Source organism: Chelonia mydas, chromosome 6 (assembly GCF_015237465.2).
Source record: "Chelonia mydas isolate rCheMyd1 chromosome 6, rCheMyd1.pri.v2, whole genome shotgun sequence".
NCBI lineage: Eukaryota > Metazoa > Chordata > Testudines > Cheloniidae > Chelonia > Chelonia mydas.
Genome location: NC_051246.2, coordinates 120,031,005 through 120,053,118, shown reverse-complemented (window position 1 = coordinate 120,053,118; position 22,114 = coordinate 120,031,005). Strand labels below are relative to the sequence as shown.

General features: G+C 41.0%; 1 protein-coding gene across 10 annotated transcripts in view; it reads left to right on the top strand.

Annotated features, from left to right (window-relative positions):
* MNAT1 (MNAT1 component of CDK activating kinase) overlaps positions 1 to 22,114 on the top strand; it is a 180,828-nt gene that overhangs the window by 65,589 nt on the left and 93,125 nt on the right. For all 10 annotated transcript variants that reach the window (XM_037901146.2, XM_007065307.4, XM_037901142.2 and 7 more), the window contains 3 exons: positions 27 to 130; positions 3,284 to 3,424; positions 8,620 to 8,745. In XM_037901146.2, the coding sequence (XP_037757074.1) occupies positions 27 to 130; positions 3,284 to 3,424; positions 8,620 to 8,745 (371 nt within the window). The remainder of the gene's footprint in view (positions 1 to 26; positions 131 to 3,283; positions 3,425 to 8,619; positions 8,746 to 22,114) is intronic.

Here is a 22,114-nt window from a genome sequence, read left to right as displayed (position 1 = left end):
GCATCTTTTTTTAAATATCAATACAGTGTTTAACTTGACGAACAATGTGGATTTGGAGAACACCAAAAAGAAAATGGATAATTACCAGAAGGATAACAAAGAAGTCATTCAGAAAAACAAGATAAAACTGGTTAGTTTGCTGTTTTTAAAAACATTTCTTATTCAATAGTTGAGGAATTAAGTATTTTAAAGCGGAATAGTTGTAAAATGCTGTCTTAGAGGAGAAAAGAAAAAAGAAGAAACTCCGACACACACACTGACACACTCCATAGTAAGAAAAATGTGATGTGCAAGTATTCTCCTCTATTAAAGATTTGCTTGCTTCAGGAGATCATGTTGACAACTGAATTTTGTGTGCTCATTTTTTTGACGAGGGTTTAGAGAGAGAGGGAGAGAGGGACTGACATAGCTAGGTAGTAAATGCAGGCTCTTCAAACATATGTATGCTGGCAGTGTATTTGGACAATATCCAGGAGAGACTGTGTTCGTTCCTACTCCAGGACAATAATTTCTTTCTCATCCAAAGGAAGAAAAAAAAATCCAGACACAGACATTATGAAGCTCCCAAGAGAGAGTTGGAGAATGGGAAAACAAAGGCCTGGCTTATGCAAAATCTAAAACGAGCGATAGTGAAACAAACTTTCATACTTTAACAAGACAAAAGCCTTTTTAAATGCTAATGATGATACTGCTTCTTAGAGGGCTATAAAACACGTGGTCTGTATGGGGGCCATACATACTTTCCTGTAGGTTTTTCATTAAAATATGATTCAGACAGAGTTCTGCTCTCCTTTAAAAGTAGCCTGGCAAGGATTTTTTTTATTTATAATGTTTTAAGTGTTTCTTTCAGCATTAAAAATATACATCATTTCAAGAAGAAAATATTTCAATTCAGGCAAATATAGTAACAGAAATGACACAATAAGGCCTGATCCTGCATTCCTTTTGAACTCAACACTCACATTAGTAAAATAAATGTGTTAGTCTCTAAGGTGCCACAAGTACTCCTTTTCTTTTTGCGGATACAGACTAACCCGGCTGCTACTCTGAAACCTGTCATTAGGAGTTTGGAGTCTGAAAATAATAAATTTGAACCATTTCCTTCTGAGAACCAAAGAGTTTCCCTTGTTTGTGAAGGAAGGTGTTGAACTGGAGTAGTACCAACAAATAGAGAGTTGAAGTGGGTTTTAACCCATGAAAGCTTATGTCCAAATAAATTTGTTAGTCTCTAAGGTGCCACAAGGACTCCTCGTTGTTTTAACAAATAGAGAGCTCCTCCATATATCTATGTATGTGTATAAAGCAATGAGGGCAAAGGTGATGCACTGTATTTCCTTTTCTGAAATCAAAGATCATTCAGGTCATGTATAACTTGTAGGAACATAGCAACTCCCATATCAGATCAGACAAGAGGTCCATGTAGTCTGATATCCCGTCCAACTGTCCAATATCAGATGCATCAGAGGAGACAGGTAAATAGCGGGGTCCCCTAAGGATCTGTACTGGGACCAGTGCTGTTCAACATATTCATAACAGTGAGGTGGCAAAGTTTGCAAATGATACAAAATTACTCAAGATAGTTAAGTCCAAAGCTGAATGAAAATACTTAAAAGGGAACTCATAAAACTGAGTGACTGGGCAAGAAAGTGGCAGGTGAAATTCAATGTAAATAAATGCAAAGTAATGTACATAGAAAAACATAACCCCAGCTATACATACAAAGCAAAGGGGTCTAATTTAGCTATTACAACTCAAGAAAGAGATGTTGGAGTCATTGTGGGTAGTTGTCTGACAACAGCTGCTCAATGTGCAGCAGCAGCCAAACATCCAAGAATGTTAGGAACCATTAGGAAAGGGATAGCTAAGAAGACAGAAGGCATGGGTGCTAGGGGTGCTACCACACCCCCTGGATTGAAGTAGATTCCATTATATACAGGGTTTACAGTTTGGTTCAATGGCTCTCAGCACCCCCACTATAAAAATTGTTTCAGCACCCCTGTCAGAAGGCATTGTAATGGCACTGTATAAATCCATGTATACCCACACGTTGAATACTGCATGCAGTTCTGGTTGCCCCATCTCAAAAAAGATGTATTAGAATTGAAAAAAGTACAGAGAAGAGCAGCAAAAATGATTAGAGGTATGGAAAAGCTTCCATATGGGGAGAGATTAAAAAGACTGGGACAGTTCATTTTAGAAAAGAGACAAATGAGAGAAGTATGATAGAGATCTATAAAATCATGAATGGTGTGGAAAAAGTGAATAAGGAAGTTTTTATTTCCCCCTTCACATAACGCATGAACCAGGAGTCACTCAATGAAATTAATAGGCAGCAGTTTTAAAACGAATGAAAGGAAGAACTTCACACAATGCACAGTCAACCTGTGGAACTCATTGCCAGGGGATGTTGTGAAACTCAAAAACATGATGGGGTTCAGAAAAGAATTAGATAAGTTCATGGAGGATAGGTCCATGAATGGCTATTAGCCAAGATGGTCAGAGATGTAACTCCATGATCTAGGTGTCCCCAAACCTCTCACTGCTAGAAGGTGGGACTGGACGACAGGATGGATCATTTGATAAATTGCCCTGTTCTATTCGCTCCCTCTGAATCATCTGGCACTGGCCACTGTTGGAAGACAGGATAGTGGGCTACATGGACCATTGGTCTGACTCAGTATGGCCTTATGTTCTAGGAAGATTCATGAAACAACATAGGGGATTACGATGGCATAACCTGCCCAAGAGGGGGGGGTGTCATTCTTCCTAAGCCCCATCAGTTTGTGATTGGCTTATTTCCTGAAGCATACATGTTTATATCCCTGTCTGATGTAACTGTAGTTATTTTCATTATGGATATGACTCCTAATAAGCTCTTGGCCTCAATTATCTCTTGTGTCAATACATTCTACAGGTTAATTATCGATTGTATTTTTTTTTTAAATAAGTGGTCAGTTTAAATTTGTTGCCCTTCAGTTCAGTTTAGTTGAATCTCCCCTTGCTCTTGTATTGTCAGAGAGGGTGAATAGGAGCACCAAATTCACTTTCCCTATGCTATACCCTCTTTTTTTTGTTTCCTTTTTTAAACTAGAGAGTCGCAGGCTTTTCAGAGGAAGTTTTTGCCTTTACCCATGTCTCTAATCACTTTCATTGCCTGTTTCTAGATCCCTGCCCAAGACATTAGGATAACACCCTTTACTTGGGGGAAGGGCACCGTGGCAGCACTTTATCTGCCAAATGTAGAATTTTTTCCAATAATAAATTTCTCATATTCCTGTTTTAGACTCGGGAGCAAGAGGAGCTGGAGGAAGCTTTAGAAGTGGAACGACAGGAAAACGAGCAAAGGCGACTGTTCATACAGAAAGAGGAACAAATGCAACAGATTATAAAAAGGAAGAATAAACAGGCACTTCTGGATGAACTGGTGGGTATCAAAACAGAACTACAGATTTTGAGCTTTAAATTCAGTTCTTGGGGCTTCAAACATGGACTTGTGCTACTTATGCTGTTGATACAGAATATCAGTTTTGTACATTTAATATTTATTTTTTAATTTCTTTCATCCTACAAACATCTGAGAACAGATCTGGTAAGACACTAGCAGGAATGATGCAGGGAGTAATCATGCAAAATGCAGGAGTTTGGACTGAGTAAGGTGGTGTGGGTTTTTTGTTTTATTGTTTTTTGTGATTTTTTTTTTTTTTTGGTGTTTCTAGCTGTAATCCATCCCATTTTTTTCCCTCCAAGCCTGTTTTAAAAAGTCTGTGTTCTGTATTGTACTTCATTGTGACCATTCAAGGTGCTGGTATTTCAGAAAGGCTATCCCAGTGAGTCTACCCAGCCCATCCATTAAATTAGCAACTGACTGTTCCCCTATCCCTACGTCTGTAAGAAATTACTGTACAGGATCAGGATATCTGCTTTGTGCACTGAAAGTATTAGCAAACAGTAGGAGGCGTATTGACAACTGTGGTGAGAAAAGAGGTCTATTTTATTAAGTTAGGTATAGTATGTTCTTGGAAATCTATAGTGGTCAGCTATTTTTAAAAACTTTTGGAAAGTGACCTATTTTCTGGGATTGCTTCTAGATTTCCTCTTAATCCATCATTCTTTGTGCACCCAAAAATTCAATAGTGATTTAGGATCACAGGGCAGCCTATGCTCTGCATGTGTGGTCTAATGTGGATTTGCAACTCAACGTACTGTTACACTCATGCATGGTACGAGAGAGTCTTAGAACTGTGTGTGTGCTGCACATGCACATTTATAAATAAAAATATGGGCAGAGAAAAACCAGAAAAGCATGGAAATCTATTTAAAAATATTGTTATGCTGGTAGGGTGTTTTAAGAATGTGGTGTCAACCTTAATTCTGAATTTCTTTGCTTTGCTTTCATTTGGTTCTCACATTAAAGTTACATTTAACCCAGTTCTCTTGCATTTTATTTCTGGTTGTTTTTGAAGATGTAACTTACTTTCTTCCCTTCCTGAGAATGCAGAATTCTTCTTTGACCCAAAGGGGAGATCCACTAAAATGCAGAGATATTGGTGTTATGTGATTTAGGAGTTTGTTTTACGGTTTTAGGGACTGTGCTGAGGAACTGCCTTGCCCCGGGGCCAAGGTTCGTGGCAGCCTTTTATTGGATTCTTTGAAAGGAGCTGGTGTTTCATTTTCCTTAGACATCAGCATAGATGTGCAGAAAGGCCCCTTGTTTTACTCCAGTGGATGTATCCCAACAGAAAGGGAAATCCCCCAACAATCTGAGATTTCATATCCAGCAGAGTCTTATAACTTTTAAGGTAGTAATGCTCATGATCTGCTTAGTTAGGCATAGTCTGACTAGCAGGCCAATTAATAACTCCACTGTACACTTAGTATATTTCCTTAATGGCTTGGAAAAAGGTTTTGAACTGGTTTCTGACTTTAAAATGTGTGTTCAATCCTGCTTTAAAATACACTTTTAATTTAGTAGGGGCCAACATTGTTTTCTTACACAGCAGTTGGTTTTACTGGAAATACAGTTCGCCAGATGGCTTGCGAAAAGAGCAGTTATAAATAATCTTTATAACATGACCAAATAGGTAATTTAACTCTGATTGCACATGCGTTGCTATTAAAACATATCTAAATATTTTTAAAACAGGTAATATTAAGGCAGAGAAGGAAAGTAAGAAAACTTTAGAATGTCTCTCTAGTTTTGAAAGTGGACTGCGAAATTTGGCTCAAAACTTAATTTTGTAAAATTATGCTTTTATAAAACCAGCAGAAATAAGTTTCTTCAATAACTCCTAAAATTTCTATGAGAGCACTTATTTTTAAACATCCCCCCTGCAGTACCCGAAGCCTAAACATTGCTGTGTTGCAAATCTGAAACTGAAGCTAACTGTAAAATAAATGTCACTTTTTTTCATTGAGAGAAATGAAAAAGATAAACACAATATAAACAAAAGTGAAAATTGTCAAAATGGATTTAAAAATTGAGTATTAGAACTATAGGTAAAGATATGCATTTTAGTAACATATGGAGTGAAATCCTGGCTCCACTGATCAATCACAAAACTCACATTAACTCCAAAGAGGCCAGGATTTCACTCATGAATTTTAAATTTCTCTCTCCTTAATGCACCCTCTGTTTAGGAATTGTTTCACAGAGAATAGTTGAGTGTATACTCCTTTTCATTGCTTTCTCCAAAGTGCTTTAACATTGATTTAACAATAAGAAAAAACTTATGGCAAATATTTATATGAGATGCACACAAGAGATCTCAGCACCAATATCCTGCTCTCCAGTCATATATTGAGTTCATAGTCATTGAGAGAGCAGTGCACACAAATAGCAGAATTAAGAGGTCTCATGCAGCAACAAGAGAAAATTTTGCCCTTAATGTTCAAATTTTAAAGCAAGTTTGAAGACTAGTTCACAGCTTCTTACACTTTATGTGGATTACAGTAGCAGAGGCTTCAGCCATTGAGCTAGATGCTATATTAATATAATAGACTCTTTTTCTCCAAAGAGCTTACAATTTAAGTAGACCAGACAGGCACAAGGTAGGAGGGGAAACAGAGGCATAGACAGGTAATGTGACTTGTCCAAGGTCACTCCGCAGGGCTGTTGCCAAGCCAGGAATAGAACCCAGGTCTCCTGAATCACAGTCCATTGTCCTAGCCGCAACACCGTGCTATCTCCCAATATAGGATTAGACGGATTTCATGCTGGCAGTGTTTCAAATGACGTCTCCATGGCTGCCACTTTTCACTAAAATGCCAGTTGTAATTTAAATCTTTATTCTCTTCATGGGTCACGCTGAGCAATGCTTCTTCCTGTCCAGACTTTCAGATCCTGGGCCTGAGCAAAATGTGTAAACTTGTCTTTACGTACAATATTGAACACGTGGTGTGATTGTATACTGATAGTGCTAGAGATGTCATTAATTCCCCTGTGCATGACGGTTGAGATTCACAGCTCTGCTCCCAGCACCTTTTATGCTGGGGGGTGTGCTCCAGAGGCTGAGTGGCACAGGGAGTGCGTGTCCGGGCAAGGATGAAGCACATTGTGCTGTGGGAATTCTGGGCAGTGATGCTGCCTGAAGGCAGGTAGGGACAGGCTTCTGTGACTTAGCCCCTCATGGTTCTCTTAATTACGCTGTGGGGGATGTATCTCCTGCTTCCAGAATCAGGAAGATGCCGAGGTAGCTTAAAGCCATCTTAGTCCCCCCACACCCTTTCCCTCCAAGCTGTGAGTTCTGATCCTGTAGACACTTATGCACATGATTGACAATCCTGGGGCAAATGCTTGCATTGATTTCAATGTGTTTTTCACATACGGAAAGTTACCTATATACATTAAATGTTTGCAGGATCTGGTCTATGATATCGATCTCTTTACTGCTCTGTAGTGATAGTTAACTAAAATGGCTGTATGCTTATTACACAGGACAAACAGTGAACCAAAAGCAGTGTGCAATGCTGATTTCCCAGAACTGTGTATCTCTATGCTAATGTAGAAACTGCTGAGAAATTAGCTTAGAAATTGGCTGCCTTTTGTTGTCGCATGAGAAGCACAACAAATGTGATAAGTGGGTGGAGGATAAAAAGCCTAAGGAGCCTCCCCTCTCCCCCCAGCCATATAGTGCACATTAAATCTGAAATTAAAAAAATATCGCATTCAGTAGGGTCTTCTCAACAATTTGCTGCAGAATAGCAGCACTTGTAGTGCGCACTTGGACTATGAGTGTATTGGATGATATGCAGGTGCTCAGAGATTCAGGTGCTAACACAGCAAATGGGTGGTCCAAATTCTCTTTTCAGTTGCATGTAAACTGGAAGGGGAGAAGTCCCTATGCAGAAGAGAGTAAGGGTACTGAACCTGTACCCCGGCATTTTCAGGACTGTGCTGTTCCTTACTGTCATTTGTATTATCCCTCACCCCAGATCAGGTCCCACTGTGAGATACAATCTCTGCCCTGAAACCCACAGTCTATTTTAAGACAAGTCAGTGAGTGAGCATAACAAGCAATAGGAAAGATGAAGAGGGAACATTAATCTTACAGTAGTAAGTATGGGCACTGCTTGATGGTTCTATATCACTTCAGGAGACTTTCAAAGGCTCCTAGGCACCTAACTCCCATTGAAAGTCATTTTTCTATCTTAAACTTTTAAAAATAAAATATTTATAGTCACAATCTGGCTTTGAGGATTCAATTGCTTTATAAGTTAGTAGCAAATTTGGTTCACAAAGCAGTAGTTCCTTGGTTCCCCAGAACAGAAATGGATCTGCTGTCTTGAGCGCATTGTGCATAAAGTGCTGCAGCAAGGGAGTCTGGGAATAAACAGCTCTGATCTCCCCCTGCCCCACTTCCACAGTAAAGAGAAGTTAGAGTATTTCAGGGCTCACAGAGATAATCGGACTAGTTTTAATAGAGAAATATTTAGCCAATAATTTGTCTACCTCTATTTGGAATGTGGTATGTGTATACATGTTAAAAATCTTTTTGTTGTAACCTAAATGTAAGATTTTAAGTAGTTAAGCAAGTTAACTATTTATTTTATTACTTTTATATTTAAAAAAAAAATTGGCTGGCTTCCCTAAAAATAAGTTGGTAAAGGAAAAAATAAATATGCTGTTGGTTGCACTTACAATGGTGCCATTGTGCAAGGCAGAGCAAGGATCATTTCCAAACGGCCTCAGGTGAAATCTAATGGGAAACAATTTCAAACTGGTCTGAATTCATTTGTAGAAAGAATGTGTCTTAGATAAACATCTGATCCAAGTTATACTACTTTGTACTACCCCTTCTGTGATTAAGTTCTAATTTTTTTATTTTAATAAATATGGTTGCATTGGCCGGTTGCAATAAGGACTCTGTTATATTGTCTTTAATGTGGATTCTATAAAAATGGTTGTTTGCAGATTACACTGATTTATGAGGCTGCTGCAGCTTTTTCTTATTACTGAAAGTGATTGTTTGCTGTAAACTGTTTCTCATATAGAGAATATTTAGCGTAATCTCTTTCTGCTGGTGATGGCCTTTTCAGACACAATTTGTAGTCGTGAAGAATGAGCAGCATTAATTTTTTTTCTTTTGACTATTTCAATCTGTGTTTTCAACATGTTTACAGGAAAGTTCCCATCTGCCGGCCTCCCTGCTCTTAGCTCAACATAAAGACAGATCTACGCAGCTAGAAATGCAGCTGGAAAAACCCAGACCAGTCAAACCAGTCACATTTTCCACTGGCATCAAAATGGTAAGACTTCTTTGTTTCCTTTTTATTTCACTGTTTCAAAAAGCACAGCTTTTCCCAGTCTGAGATCATTTATATCTTTTTAAATTTGATTTGCATTAGCACACGGACCAATGATAAGTATAGTTCCTAATTATTGGTGTAATTTAAAGAGAGCAATTCAAGAATATCAGCATTCTAGTAGTTGGAATGTAAGAGATTTTGTGCATTTTGCCCTTGCAATTTTTGTGATGTAATCGATCCATTGAAAGTTCCTTTTTTTGCCCCATCGCTTGATGTAACTGTTCTGAAAGCTAAAATTCTAGAGGCTTCAGAAAAGGACTGGTGCTCCTTTTGCTGCTTTTGTGCACTAGAAGATTGTGTGTGTCAGAGAGAATCTGGAAATCTGTGTCACATGAATAAGAACACATTCTCAAACAGTGAGAACAGCAGAGACGAGTATTTTTCTAACGGCAAATATGTTAGTAGTTCTGTGGTAATAAGGATCTGTCAGCTTTCCTGTTTTTATAACTGCATTCTTTCTGTCACAACATAATATAAATGTTATTTTCTTTTCCGAAATAAACATTTCTTCTGTTAGTTTTTTTTTCCCCTCCAAAATATATATGTTCAGGATTTGATAAAAACAAATTGCAAGTTACTAATCTTTTTTTATCCTTTCTACTCAATAATGGATCTATTTTCCAACGTCTCCTGAAAAGACTGTAAAAATTCCTTATAAAATCATCTTCTCATCACTGACTGAATAATCCACAAAACCATAACCCGAAATTGATACTCAAAAAATCCCTAGAACAGACAAAATAAAAAAAAAAAACTCCCAGCACCCAACCCTGCATCTCTGTGACATCAGTCTGGTTTGTCCTGGGTGTCTGGACTATTCTCTGTCTGAATTATAACATGAGCCCCTTGAGAACAACATTTGCATCTTACTCTGTCTTTACAGCGCCAAGCACAGTGTCAGCTTTTGACAAATAGTAGGTAGGTACTTGCAGCTATAAGATTTTATATATATATATAATAATTTTTTTTTTTTCATTCCTATAACATGGAATGTTTTCTTCTGTTGATTTTATTTGTGTCTACAAGGATTAGGAATTGTTAGTATGGGCTATAAACTAGTGTATTTGTGTAGAGAGAATTAACAGAAAAAGACTCTTATTTTGTTTAGAAACAACTGGATGGATGCACTAATTATTCCTTTTTTCCTGCAAAATGTTCCTATGTATTTTTAATCCTTGGACTTGGGAACCATTGGAGTGTGTCATGAGGACGTCTTAACAATTGTTAGTTTTGTATTTGGAAAGAAGCAGAATGATGTGCTTGTATCACATGAGGATGAAGAAGTACTTTCCAGGTCATTTCTAAACAGAGAGCTATTAAACACTATCTACTAGGGACACACATTTTAAAATAGACAGGCCCAGGTAACTTGTGCCTAAGGGTGCTAAAAGAGTTGGCTGAGGTAATCTCTGGTCTGCTACTGATAATTTTTATGAACTATTGGAATACCAGGGAAATTCCAAAATACCGGAAGAGTGTTAATGTGCCAATATTCAAAAAAGGTAAGAGGTAACTATAGGCTGGTTATCCCTACATCAGTCTTGGCCAAAATAATGGAAAAGATGATTGATAAAGGAATCTGTTTGTAAAGACTTAAAGGAAACGAATACAATGTCAGTCAGCATGGTTTTGTGGAAAGTAGATCTTGTCAAACAAATATAATTCTCATTCTTTGAGGAGATTATGCACTTAGTTCATAAAGGCAGCTGCATAGATCTAATATATTTAGACTTTTTTAAGGCATTTGACTTAATACCGTAAAACATTTGGATTAAAAAAAAAAAAGCATTATACAAATATCAATAAATTGCACGTTAAATAGGCTAAGAACTAGCTAACTGACCTCCAAAAGGTCATCAGTAGGGAATCATCTTTGAATAGGGTGTTTCTATGGGGTTCTGCAGGGATTGATTTAAAAAAAAAAAAAAGTTGATCAGGCTTAGTACCAATGATCTGGAAGTAAATATCAAATCACCCTTGATTTAAAATTTGGATCACTGGTAAGTTGGGCCCATTCAAACAAAATGTGTTTTTAATACAGCCAAATGCAAAGTTGCACATTTGGGAATAAGGAATGCAAGTCCTACCTACTGAATGGGGGACAGTATCCTGGAAAGCAGCGACTCTGAAAAGAATTTAGGTATCATACCGGACAAGCAATTAATTCAAACTCCCAATGCAATGCTGCAGCCAAAAAGGCTAATGCAATCCTTGGGTGTATAAACAGGGCAGTAGAGCATCAGAGGGGTTGGGAGGTGCATGACTTCTGTATATGGCATTGGTTAGACGTATGCTGGAATACTGTGTCCAGTTCTGGTGTCCACATTTTTAAAAGAACATTGAAAGATTAGAGAATGTGCAGAGAAGAGCTGCAAAAATGATTTGAGGGCTGGAGAAAATGCCTTACAGTGAGAGGCTTAAAGAACTCAATCTGTTTAGTTTACCAAAAAGAAGATTTGAGGGGTGTCATGATTACAGTAAGTACTTCAGGGGAAGAAAATGCAGAGAATAGCAGAACAAGAACCAATGGCAGGAAGCTGCAGTCGGACAAAATCAAATTAGAAATCAAGCACAAATTTTCACAGTGAGGGTTGTTAACCATTGGAACAAACTTCCAAGGGAAGTGGTGGATTCTCCAGGTCTTTGTGCCTTCAGTTCAAGACTGGATGCCCTTCTGGAAGACGTGCTTTAGTCAAACATAAGTTATTATGCCCAACACAGAAGTAAGTAGTTGAAATTTACAGGTCTGTGTTATGAAGTCAGGCTATATGATGTAATGGCTCCTTCATCCTTCTGACCTTCAACTCTATCAGTTGTGTATATACCAGGGGTGGGCACACTTTTTGGCCACATTGGGGTTCCAAAGCTGTATGGAGGGCTGGGTAGGGAAGGCTGTGCCTCCCCAAACAGCCTGGCCCCTGCTTCCCACCCCCTGACTGCCCCCCTCAGAACTCCTGACCCATCCAACCCCACTTGCTCCTTGTCCCCTGACTGCCCGAACCCTATCCACATTCCCGTCCCCTGACAGGCCCCCCAGGACTCCCACGCCTATCCAAGCCCTTGTTCCCCGTCCCCTGACTGCTCTCCCCCGCAGAACCTCCGCCCTATCCAACCGCTCCCTGTCCCCTGACTGCCCCCAGGATCCCCTGCCCATTATCCAAACCCCCCCCCCCCCCCCCGCGCTTCCCGCCCTCTTACCATGCCGCTCAGAGCAGCATGTCTGGCAGCCGCATTGCCAGGCTAGAGCCAGCTACGCCGCTGTGCTGCCAGAGCACTGGCAGCACGGCGAACTGAGGCTGCGGGGGTGGGGGGACAACAGGGGAGGAGCTGGGGACTAGCCTCCCTGGCCAGGAGCTCAAGGACCAGGCAGGACTGTCCTGCAGGCCATAGTTTGCCCACCTCTGGTATATACTGTGACTAGACCTTGAAAGTGGGTGGTATTTACCAAGTGGGTGGTAGGTGTGGTGAAAAGTACAGTGAACTCTCACTTTTTGGGTCCAAGCCTATGATGCACTGAACTTCTCCTAGGACAGGGGTTCTCAGGCTTTTTCTTTCTGAGCCCCCCCTTCCTCCCCTCCAACATGCTATAGAAACTCCAAGGCTCACCTGTGCTGCCACAGCTGTATTTCTGCATATTCAGTAGATTAAAAGCCAGGGCTACTGTTAGGGCGTAGCAAGCAGGGCTATTGCCTGGGGCCCCATGACACAGGGAGCCTCGTGAAGCTAAGTTGCTCAGGCTTTGGCTTCAGTGGTGGGGCTTGGGCTTCCACTCTCTGCCCTGGGCCCCAGCAAGTCTAATGCTGGCCCTGCTCTCTGGTTTATTTTGGCAGACCCCCTGAAACTTGCTTGCGGTCCTCCAGGGGGCCCCAGACTCCTGGTTGAGAACCACTGTCCTAGGAGATGCAGGGCTCCCTCAAATCCTGTGGTGCTCAGCCCCTCACAAGTTTGTGGGATTGTGCTGTATGTGGTAATTCTCAGGTAGGATATTCTTCTATAGTCTTCAGAGGGGTAGCTGTTTTAGTACTATTCAAAAGCCAGTAGGAGAGCACCTCAATCTCTCTGGGCACTCAATAACAGACTTAAAAGTGGCCATTCTTCAACAACAACAAAAAAAACCTTCAAAAACAGACTTCAAGGAGAAACTGCAGAGCTGGAATTAATTTGCAAACTTGACACCATCAAGTTAGGTCTGAATAAAGACTGGGAGTGGCTGGGTCACTACAAAAAGTAATTTTCCCTCCGTTGGTGCTCACACTTCTTGTCAGCTGGTGGGAATGGGCCACATCCACCCTGATTGAATTGGCCTCGTTAGCATTAAGCCCCAACTTGGTAAGACAACTCCCATCTTTTCATGTGCTGTATATTTGTACCTCTCTACTGTATTTATCACTCCATGCATCTGATGAAGTGGGTTATAGCCTATGAAAGCTTATGCCCAAATAAATGTGTTAGTCTGTAAGGTGCCACAAGGACTCCTCATTGTTTTTTCTATAGTCTCAGCCTTTAAGGGCAAGTGCTCAACACTGGCGTAGCACTGCTCCCATTGAAGTCCAATGACTTCCATTGAATGCAATGGGCGTTTCACTATGGACTTCCATGGGAGCAGAGCTAGACCAGTGCTGAGTGCTTTTGAAAATCCCACCTTAACTACTGTTGCAATAGGATGTGTAGATCTAGAACCAAAGTAGTATTGATATTATGGGTGTAGTGCTTCAAGTCCACCAGTGGAGAGTTCTAGCAGCGTGCATGTAAGGAAGCACTGTACACCCTTCCCATTTGGTTTCTTTTTTTTCCCCCTTACCTGCTGCTTGAAGCTAGGACTGTTCTTCTCTGGTGATCACTTTTTATTTTACAGAGGCCAGATAGTGTATTGAATGCCTTATACCTGGCTGATTCTGAGCCTGTGTCTACGCAGCTACATTCTTAACAATGTTGGCTGTGGTGCTCTACTTTTATTTATTTATTTTATTTTTTGGCTTGAAATATGATGATTTTTCCTTGAATGGTCTAAATCAGAGGTGTTCTTGAGCCTGACTTATGTGGTTTTGCTCTTGAGTTCCAAGGAATATGCCCATTTTAGTCTCCTGAAAGACAGTCAACTAGGCTGGCTGTTTTTAGGTGTCCTATGTATATTCTTTATACTAGAGGTTGAGTGTCCATTCCTTTGGAGGAGTGGTGATTTTCTTCCTTTAATAAACTAAATGAGAACATCCTTCATTAGTCAGAAAAGGTAGACTTCTTCCCCTTCAATTGGCTCCTTTTGTTAACAGCATGCAGGTTAGATAGGAATTGGACCCCCTTTTCTCTTCCCCCACCCTGAGAGAGAGCTGTTTAAGCTTGATCTATGTTATTTCCTTACAGCTTTGTGTAGCATTTTGCCTAGCTTCTTTTTTTTTATTACGGTAAGTTCTGCGGACAACAGGGTCTTCAAGATGCTGCTTATGAAAAAGACCCATAGTGAGTTGATGTTTTATGTAAGTGAGTGGGATAGGGAGCTGTAGACCTTTTTATCTTGGCATTTCCCTTCTTATTTGTGATCTACAGCTTCCTGCATAATTTGAATATTTAAACATTATTTTCCTTAGTGGAGTATGTCTATTAAGCCAAGTCTGCAAACCAGCTTAATGCTGTTACAGAAAGTGTGGCAATCTTAATTGCACTTCCAGTAACAGTCTTGAAAATGGTGGTGCCAGGTCTGTGCTAGTAGCTAAATAGTTTTCAGTTAGTGGAAGGGGGCAATGGCTGTCACTAATGCGCCATTATCCTAGGAATCATCTTGGAATAAATCAAGCCACTGTTTGGAGAATGTCATTTCTGGTTGGGAGATCCGTCTACATGGGAATTGATGTCAGAACATACCCTTGTAAGGATACTTATTTGTATTCAGGGGTGTGTGTTGCACTGGTGACAGCAATTCACAAATGTAGAAAGGGCTCATTTCACCACAATAATAGCTTCCTTTCAACGTTTCTGCCACTTACAGGGTGGTGGCGGGAGCCACTTGATCCTCATGGTTTGTCTGTGCTTTTGACAGTACCACCACTACTTCTTCTAATATTTAGCAGTTCCGTAGCTAATCCACTAACTAATAGTGCTGGAGAATCTAAATGAAGTAGGGCAGCATTTCAGAGTGCTTGTCACTCTTTCCCTCCACTCCATTTTTATGATAGTTTCCTGACCCATCTACTTGAGGATTGCTGCTCTCCAGGAGTGACGTTCTTTGGAGGCAATTTCATGCAGTTAAAAAATTAAGTACCTGAAACTAGATTCTGTCTGTCTAAATACCTTGTCATTTCCTATAGAACCGCTCACCTCTTCAGAGCACTTCCCGGGCAGTTAACTGGAGAACTGAGGAATCAGAGAATCTCTGTATAGAATAATGTTAGATCCCTAGTATGGGTGGGAGAGGAGAGTTTTCTTTTTCAACAGGGGAAAGCACCCCTTCAGTATAGCTCTGCTGCATTGTCGCTGCATAATGAGCCCAATTCCTGGCACATCTGTGTTTTTTATTTTTATAATACTAATAGTATTTATTCCTAGTAATATAGTAGTACACACAGAGACAGTTGCTACCTCATTAAACGCTTACAGACTAAGTATGCAAGATAAAGGGTGGGAAAGGAAACTGACGCGCAGAGTGTGAAATGACTTGCCCAAGGTCATACAGAAGATCATAGAATCTGGGCCTCCTGAGTCCCAGACTAGTGTCCTGTCCACTGGACCCATGCTGCATCTCCTATCGTCAATCTTCTCCTTGTATGACAGTGTGAGCTAAGGTAGGAATTTCACCCTTAACTTTTCAGTGTCCTGGCTTTTCTCTGTCTAAATCATGGCAACAGTGTTCTCTTAACTTGGTCTGAATATTACAAGCATTTCATTCTGAGTGCTGTCATCTTGTACTGTAATCATTTCAAGGTTAGTGTGAGTGACATGCTGTCCTGAAGCAGAGAAGTCACAGGAAGGAGTAGTCAGATCAATAATTCTCAAGAATGAATCCTCCTGCCTGGTGACACAGGATGTTTAGGTCACCATTGAAATGCATCTCAGTAGTAAACTGAGCATAGCAAGTGTGAAGAAATAATGTTCTTGTGGTGTTACCCTCACAACATTGTTCTAATTAGAAATAACATTCTTATTTTACATTTTGTTGGGATGTGGTTTTAACTTAGACTTCAACTAAGGCCAAATTAACTGTACTTGGTTATTACCTCTGTTGCTTCAGGTTCCAGCAAATGTTCAATGGCTGCTTCTATTTTCCAGTCTGTGTTGTTGTTTTTTTATAGTTCTTGGAGCCAGTACCAAGTTTGTATTCCAAGTCCCCCCCCCCCCCCCCCCCCCCCCCCCAAAAAAAAAAAATTCCTCCAAATACTTTTTAATCGTTTGTGTTCCGTCAAAGTTTCCCAGATATATGGCATTATGTGAATTGGGAGCATTAAACCTAATCCGACCATTTACAGTAGTTTGCCCCTGTCTACAGATCTAGATAGTTATGTGTTGTTTCAAGTACTTGCATCCATTTGTGTGGCATGTGATTATGTTCATAAATGGTCATTGTTACCGGTCGTCGTTGTTGTCGTCTTTTCTTGTTTTTAAGACGTGGTCTTAAAATCTGCCTAAACAGTAAAAGATTTTTTTTTAGGGAATCAATCTAGTTTCCTTCCTTTGCTATTCCTTTCAGCTGGTCTATCTTCAGGCAGAAACAGTTCAGACGGATTTGATTTCTTCATTAGATGCATGCCAGGCAGAATTAATCTGTGTTTTGTTTTTAATCTCCACTCTGCTCATGGTGTATGGATTTCTTGCATGGAGATAGGTAAGGAACACTCCTTTTTATAGTATTTGTTAGCCCCCGCTTAACCTTTAATCCTGGAAGGTGATGACTACTTTGGCCCCTATCCAGAAAAACACTTACGTGCATGCTTAATTTTAAGCACTTGAGTAGTCCCATTGATTTCATTGTTCAAAGTTTAAATACACGCTTAAATGCTTTGCTGGATCAGGGCCAAATTGCTCAGCTCTTTGCAGGATCGAGTCCTTAAGGAGTTACTATTGTGAAAGCCTCTGAGTGGGGCTTTTGCAAAGCTTTTAGATCACTTAATAAGGTTCCTTTTGTTAGTAGTTCATACCTTTGCAGCCATAAAAGCTCGCTCTTCTCCTTTGCCTTGAATATACTCCTCCATTAATAATTACCCTCACTTTGTCTATTATTTAATCAACTAAATAAAAAACAAAACTCTCTGAAGAGGACAGGGTGTCTTGGGATGTTTGTAGAGCAACCTGGGTTACTTCCCTTTCCTCCACCCTCTTTAACTCTAGTTGATTTGGGGGAAAATATATTGTGTTATGCGTAAACCTTTTCGTTCAGCACTGAAGGGTGTGTCTGGCTTGTTGTAACACATTTTTGTAGATTCCCTGTAGCAAAAACACATTGTGTGGAGATTATGATTTAATTACTTTAGTCCAATATCAATTGTTATGTCTTAATGTTAAACTGTTCCTGTGGGTTAAAAGATTATCCCATTATTCTATAACAACACTGCAGATAATTGGTTTAAAGACTGCTTCTTTAAAGTTAAAGGCTGGTATTTATAGATTAGTTAATAATACAGATTAGTTGACTCTAAGATTTCTTTACACTTCACTATCTTTATTGATACTTAAGAGTGAATAGACACTGACTCAAAGTTAAGAACTGGATATCTCAGTAAATTTGGGAAGGTGTCCTCTGTGAGCCCTCTGCCTGTAATCTAGTATGTGAGACATCTGTTGTGTTCAAAGTGGTACTATATGAACCCTTTGCCATTAATATATCTAGATTCAATTTACGTTAGTTTGCAACTGAGAACTTGTGACTGGTGTTTTCAAGAGAAGAGTTCACATCTGTTTGGGCACTAATTATTAATTGGTGATAATTCCAATCCAGGTAATAGAAACTAATACTCTATGGAGGAGGGAGTGAAGAAATGGTCTGGAAATTTAGATGGCCATTTGATGAGCCATCTTAAAACTCTGAGCAGTTCATGCAGCAGTGCCTAAGAATTAGTGATCTTTTACATTGAAGTAAGAAATGATTTTCTTTTCCAGTGGCAGATCAAATCATGAGCATGTGAATGAGTTTGGAATTTTGTTGTTGACATGAGTGAAATAACACAATAGCCCTTTAACAGACAAGATATTCTATCTATTGATTCTTTTCTACCCTTTTTTATTAGAGGGATAACAGGCTAATTTGGTCCTCTATATAATAGGCACTTTAAATATTAATTTAGGCCTTGTCAAAGTTGCAAATTCAGTCCAAATGCAGCAGTCAGAGGCCAGCCATTGACTAGATGCACCTATGTGAACCCCAAGTATAGACAAGGAAAATAAAGATTTGCTTGAGTGGAGTTTATGCTAGTTTTGAGGGGTGAGCTTCATCAGAGCAAATACACTCCTGCAACCTCAAATACAATGACTCTGTGTCTGGAATGGCAAGTAAAAGGAGTAATCTCCCTCATTCCTTGGAATTGGGAGAGGAAGATGGCTGGGGGGGTGGGAAGGGAGCATCAGTTGGGCTGGTGGGCAGGCCAGTGGGGCTTAGGTTATCCATAGGCCCCTGTGAACTCAGTAGAGGGATATGAGCCCTGACCTTCTGACCGGAGCTTCAGCTCCACAGCTGGGATTAGCATAGCACCAGGTTTTTGATTTGCTGTGGGCATTGCACTAGTCACCTTTTTGGGGACTGGGAAAGAATTTTCCCTCACTACCTGACTGGCCAGCGTGAAGTGGTTTTCTTCACATTCCCCACAGCAGTGTAGGGATCCAGGGAGGTAAGTGAAGAGTTAAGGTTCAAGGTGTCGTAATTTAGCAGCTGGCAGGTGTCCAGTTCCATACAGGGTCTGGTTCCCTGATAAACCAGAGTGAGAAGTGGATTAACGGGGAAGGCATCCCCTCAAGAAGCTGGGGGATGGCGTTGGAGCTCCTAGAGACTGTCAATTCCATTTCCCCAGCCCCTTAAGCCTCAAGCAAGGGGATGGTGCTGGGGTCTCAGCGACAGGCTAGGTACCAGCAGTGGAGAGGGGTTGGGGGCTGATGGCAGCCTCTCACTAGGTGGTAACTGTGATAGATATTGCAATCACGTGCGATATCTTTGGGGACCATATTGTGTTAAGTTTATGGATGGTTTGTTATCACTGTGGGCAGGGATTATATGCAGTTTTGTGGGGGAGTGGAGGGAGGGTTACCATAGTTCCTCCAGGAACTAAAAACAGTATGTGTGTGTGGGGGGTTGATTAAGATGAATCACTCTGGTTTGTAAACTCCTCTGGAGAGGTACCACTCCCTGGGGAGACTTGCATATACTGGTTCAGACTGAATTTTCCAGAGAGTAACTGACAAAGAAAGGGCTTTTGGCATAAAGACTGAGTTTAAACTGGCACAGGACCTTTTTTGATTCAGCAAATGGATGGGACCTTCGCTCCAAGAGGAGCTGAGGGGAGGGCACTGTTGTGGAAGGATTGGAAAGACTTTGGCTTATCGGGACCCCTTAGAACTGATGAGTAATCTCTGGTAAAGTTTTAGCATGGGTACAGGACATTTTTATTGTTTTCACATGTTTTCTCTAACACTTTTACCCTGATAATAAATGCACCCTAAGAATAAAAGTATTTTGCTTTGTGAAGGCTGGTTGCTAACTAGTACACATTGTTGCAACTCCTGGAGAAAGGTTAACCACAGGTGCTGGATCCCAATCAGACCTGCTGGGGCAGGCACAGTGAGGTGCAAAGAGACTGCAAGCCTGGAAGAGGAGACGCAGGTCTCTGCCCAAAAGAGCTGTCAGCTGGGATCCTGAAACCTTAAGTGAGCGCCCCGGAGGAAGGGCGGGAGGTCAAAGTTAACCTGTGAAAGTAAGGATTAAGGAAGTTACGATAACCTGCACTGTGTGAATTATTGCTGGATAGTTTCCAGATGAGTTAATAGTGTTGCAGCCTAATTAAGCCCCATCCCTTGCATCTTGTCTTCCTGCATGACTGGGATAATTACAGCTGTCCTCCTCTATGCTATTATTATATTTATTAGTTGTTCCTAGCTCTTATATAGTGCTTTTTATCAGTAAATATCAAAGTGCTTTATAAAGAATGTAAGCATCTTTATACCATTGTATCCATGGAGAAACTGAGGCACAGAGATGAAGTGACTTGTCCCAGGTTGCCCAGTAGCAGTGCTAGAAATAGATCCCTCGTCTCTTGTGCTCCAGTCCAGTGCTCTCTCCACCAAGCCACGCTGTGCTAGGATTTTCAATGCCTGCAACTATTTCAAAGTCTAGTCATCAACTACTGAAATGGGGGCAAAATCTCAATATAGACAAAGCCTTAATGTTCCATGTGTGTTTCTGTTGAGATGTGGTCCTTTTTTGTTGAGTGTTCAGCTCTTGAAGGAAGCTTTTGTTTACCTTCCAGCAGGGTATAACTTTGTCTGTGGGAGTAGAGCAGAGAATATGCAAATTCTGACTAGTGTTCAGTGAACATTATTTAATTTTGGTGTTTCTTGGGCTAAGCCATTTTGAAATGTCTGACATCAATAACTAAGTAAATTTTCCACTTCCCGAACATTAGCATAGTGTTTACAAGTACCTCTTTGAAACAAATGAGGCTTCTGCAAATATAAAATGTTTGAATATAGATTTATTGTTGCTGTTTGGAACAGAAAGTGACACTTGAATATCATAACTTTCCTCTCTTCTGTTGTCTAGTATTAGGTTTTTCAGAGTTAAATACGGTGTGAGGGTGTTTGTTTTGGAGTTTGTAAATTAATTTATATGGGCCAGTATGATGGGTTGTGTACCCCATGCAGGAAGTGAAAGGATAATGTGGGCCTGAGAGCTCAAGCAACCTGACTTGATTGCATCTGAAGGGTGAGCCAGGCACAATTAGAGATGAAGCTCAGCTGGGGAGGGAGCTGGGTGGTTAGGATAAAGAAAGGAAGTTTGGAGCAGAAGGGGGCTGCAGGGAGGAGAGGAAGGAACTCTCTGGTCATGCTTTGGGACTAGAAAGTAGACAGACTGGCAGGCTCCAGGCAGAAGCCTAGAGAGGGAATTGGCCCTAGCCATCTCCTGACTAGACAAGTCTCACAGAGCACCAGGAGAGAGATGAAGCAGCCACTGGGAGTGGAGTAGGCTCCAGTGATAAGCCCTGATAAAAGGGGAGGATCTGGATTTTTAGGGAGTGGGGCCCTGGGAGGTATTCAGTGGAGGAACAGCCTGCGGAACTTGAGGCATGAAAGGTCAAGCCTGTGGAGGATGGAAGATGGTTTAAGTTTGTGCTTTTAGTCTCAGATTTATTGGGGGATTCCAGGGGAGAGCCCTGCAAGTCCTGACGTTGAGAGTAGGATGAACCTAGCGAGGTTCTGGGTAGAAGCAGGGGTGGGTCAGAGTAGAGAGACCTTGCCTTCTCACTTAAAGTGACCTTGGGCTGGAACCCGGTGGGGAGAGGGCCTCGGTTCCCCTACTAGCCACCAGGGAAGGTGATGTTAAGTCCCCAGATTTAAGGGGATGAGAACATTGGGAAGCCTTGAACAAAGAGCATGCAAGGCCCAAAGAGCCCGAAGTTGGGGACGAAGACTTTGTAAGTTGTAAGTACTCTAGCTGTTTGCTGAACTTCTGGGGTAACAAAATGGTGACCTGGGCAGATGGCCAAGTTTCGAGAAGACGGGGACTGCTGTGGGGCCAAAATGACTGTCAGCAGGCGGCACTGGAGAGGAGAGAGCTTGCTATGCCACACCCAGCCATCAGGAGGTGCACTCTTTGACAGACAGATTTTCGGTTATTGGGCACTCACAACCCCCTTTTGAAATCAATGGGATCTGTAAGTGCTCAGCACCTTCCAAAATCAGGCTAATAGACCTCAATCTGACTAGCAGCTACTGTAGCCATTTCTAGAGTCTAAAAGTGCAGTCATTATGCTACAGAGTCTTACTGTGAACTAGTGGGAGGTGGAGGAATCTAGTGGCTGTTCCGAAGGGCAGTTAATCCTGCATGTGAAAAAACACAGCAGAGGTGGAAGGAGATTGCTGCCGTAGGAGAGTAAACAGAACGTGAAGTGATATTGATTTGTGCGCTGGCCAAAGCAGGTAAAAGTGGCTCTCTTCAGAACGGTTCCTATGGAGCTGTTTTTTAAAGACATTGAGCACTTGCAGGTCCCATTGGCTCTGCTTGGAATTCTGGGAGTTCAGCACTGCTACAATTGGGCCTTATATTTGTGCTCCCTAGTATAAGGAAAAACATGCTGAGAAAAATGGTGCATGTTACATTATTAGAAACTGCAGCATTGGA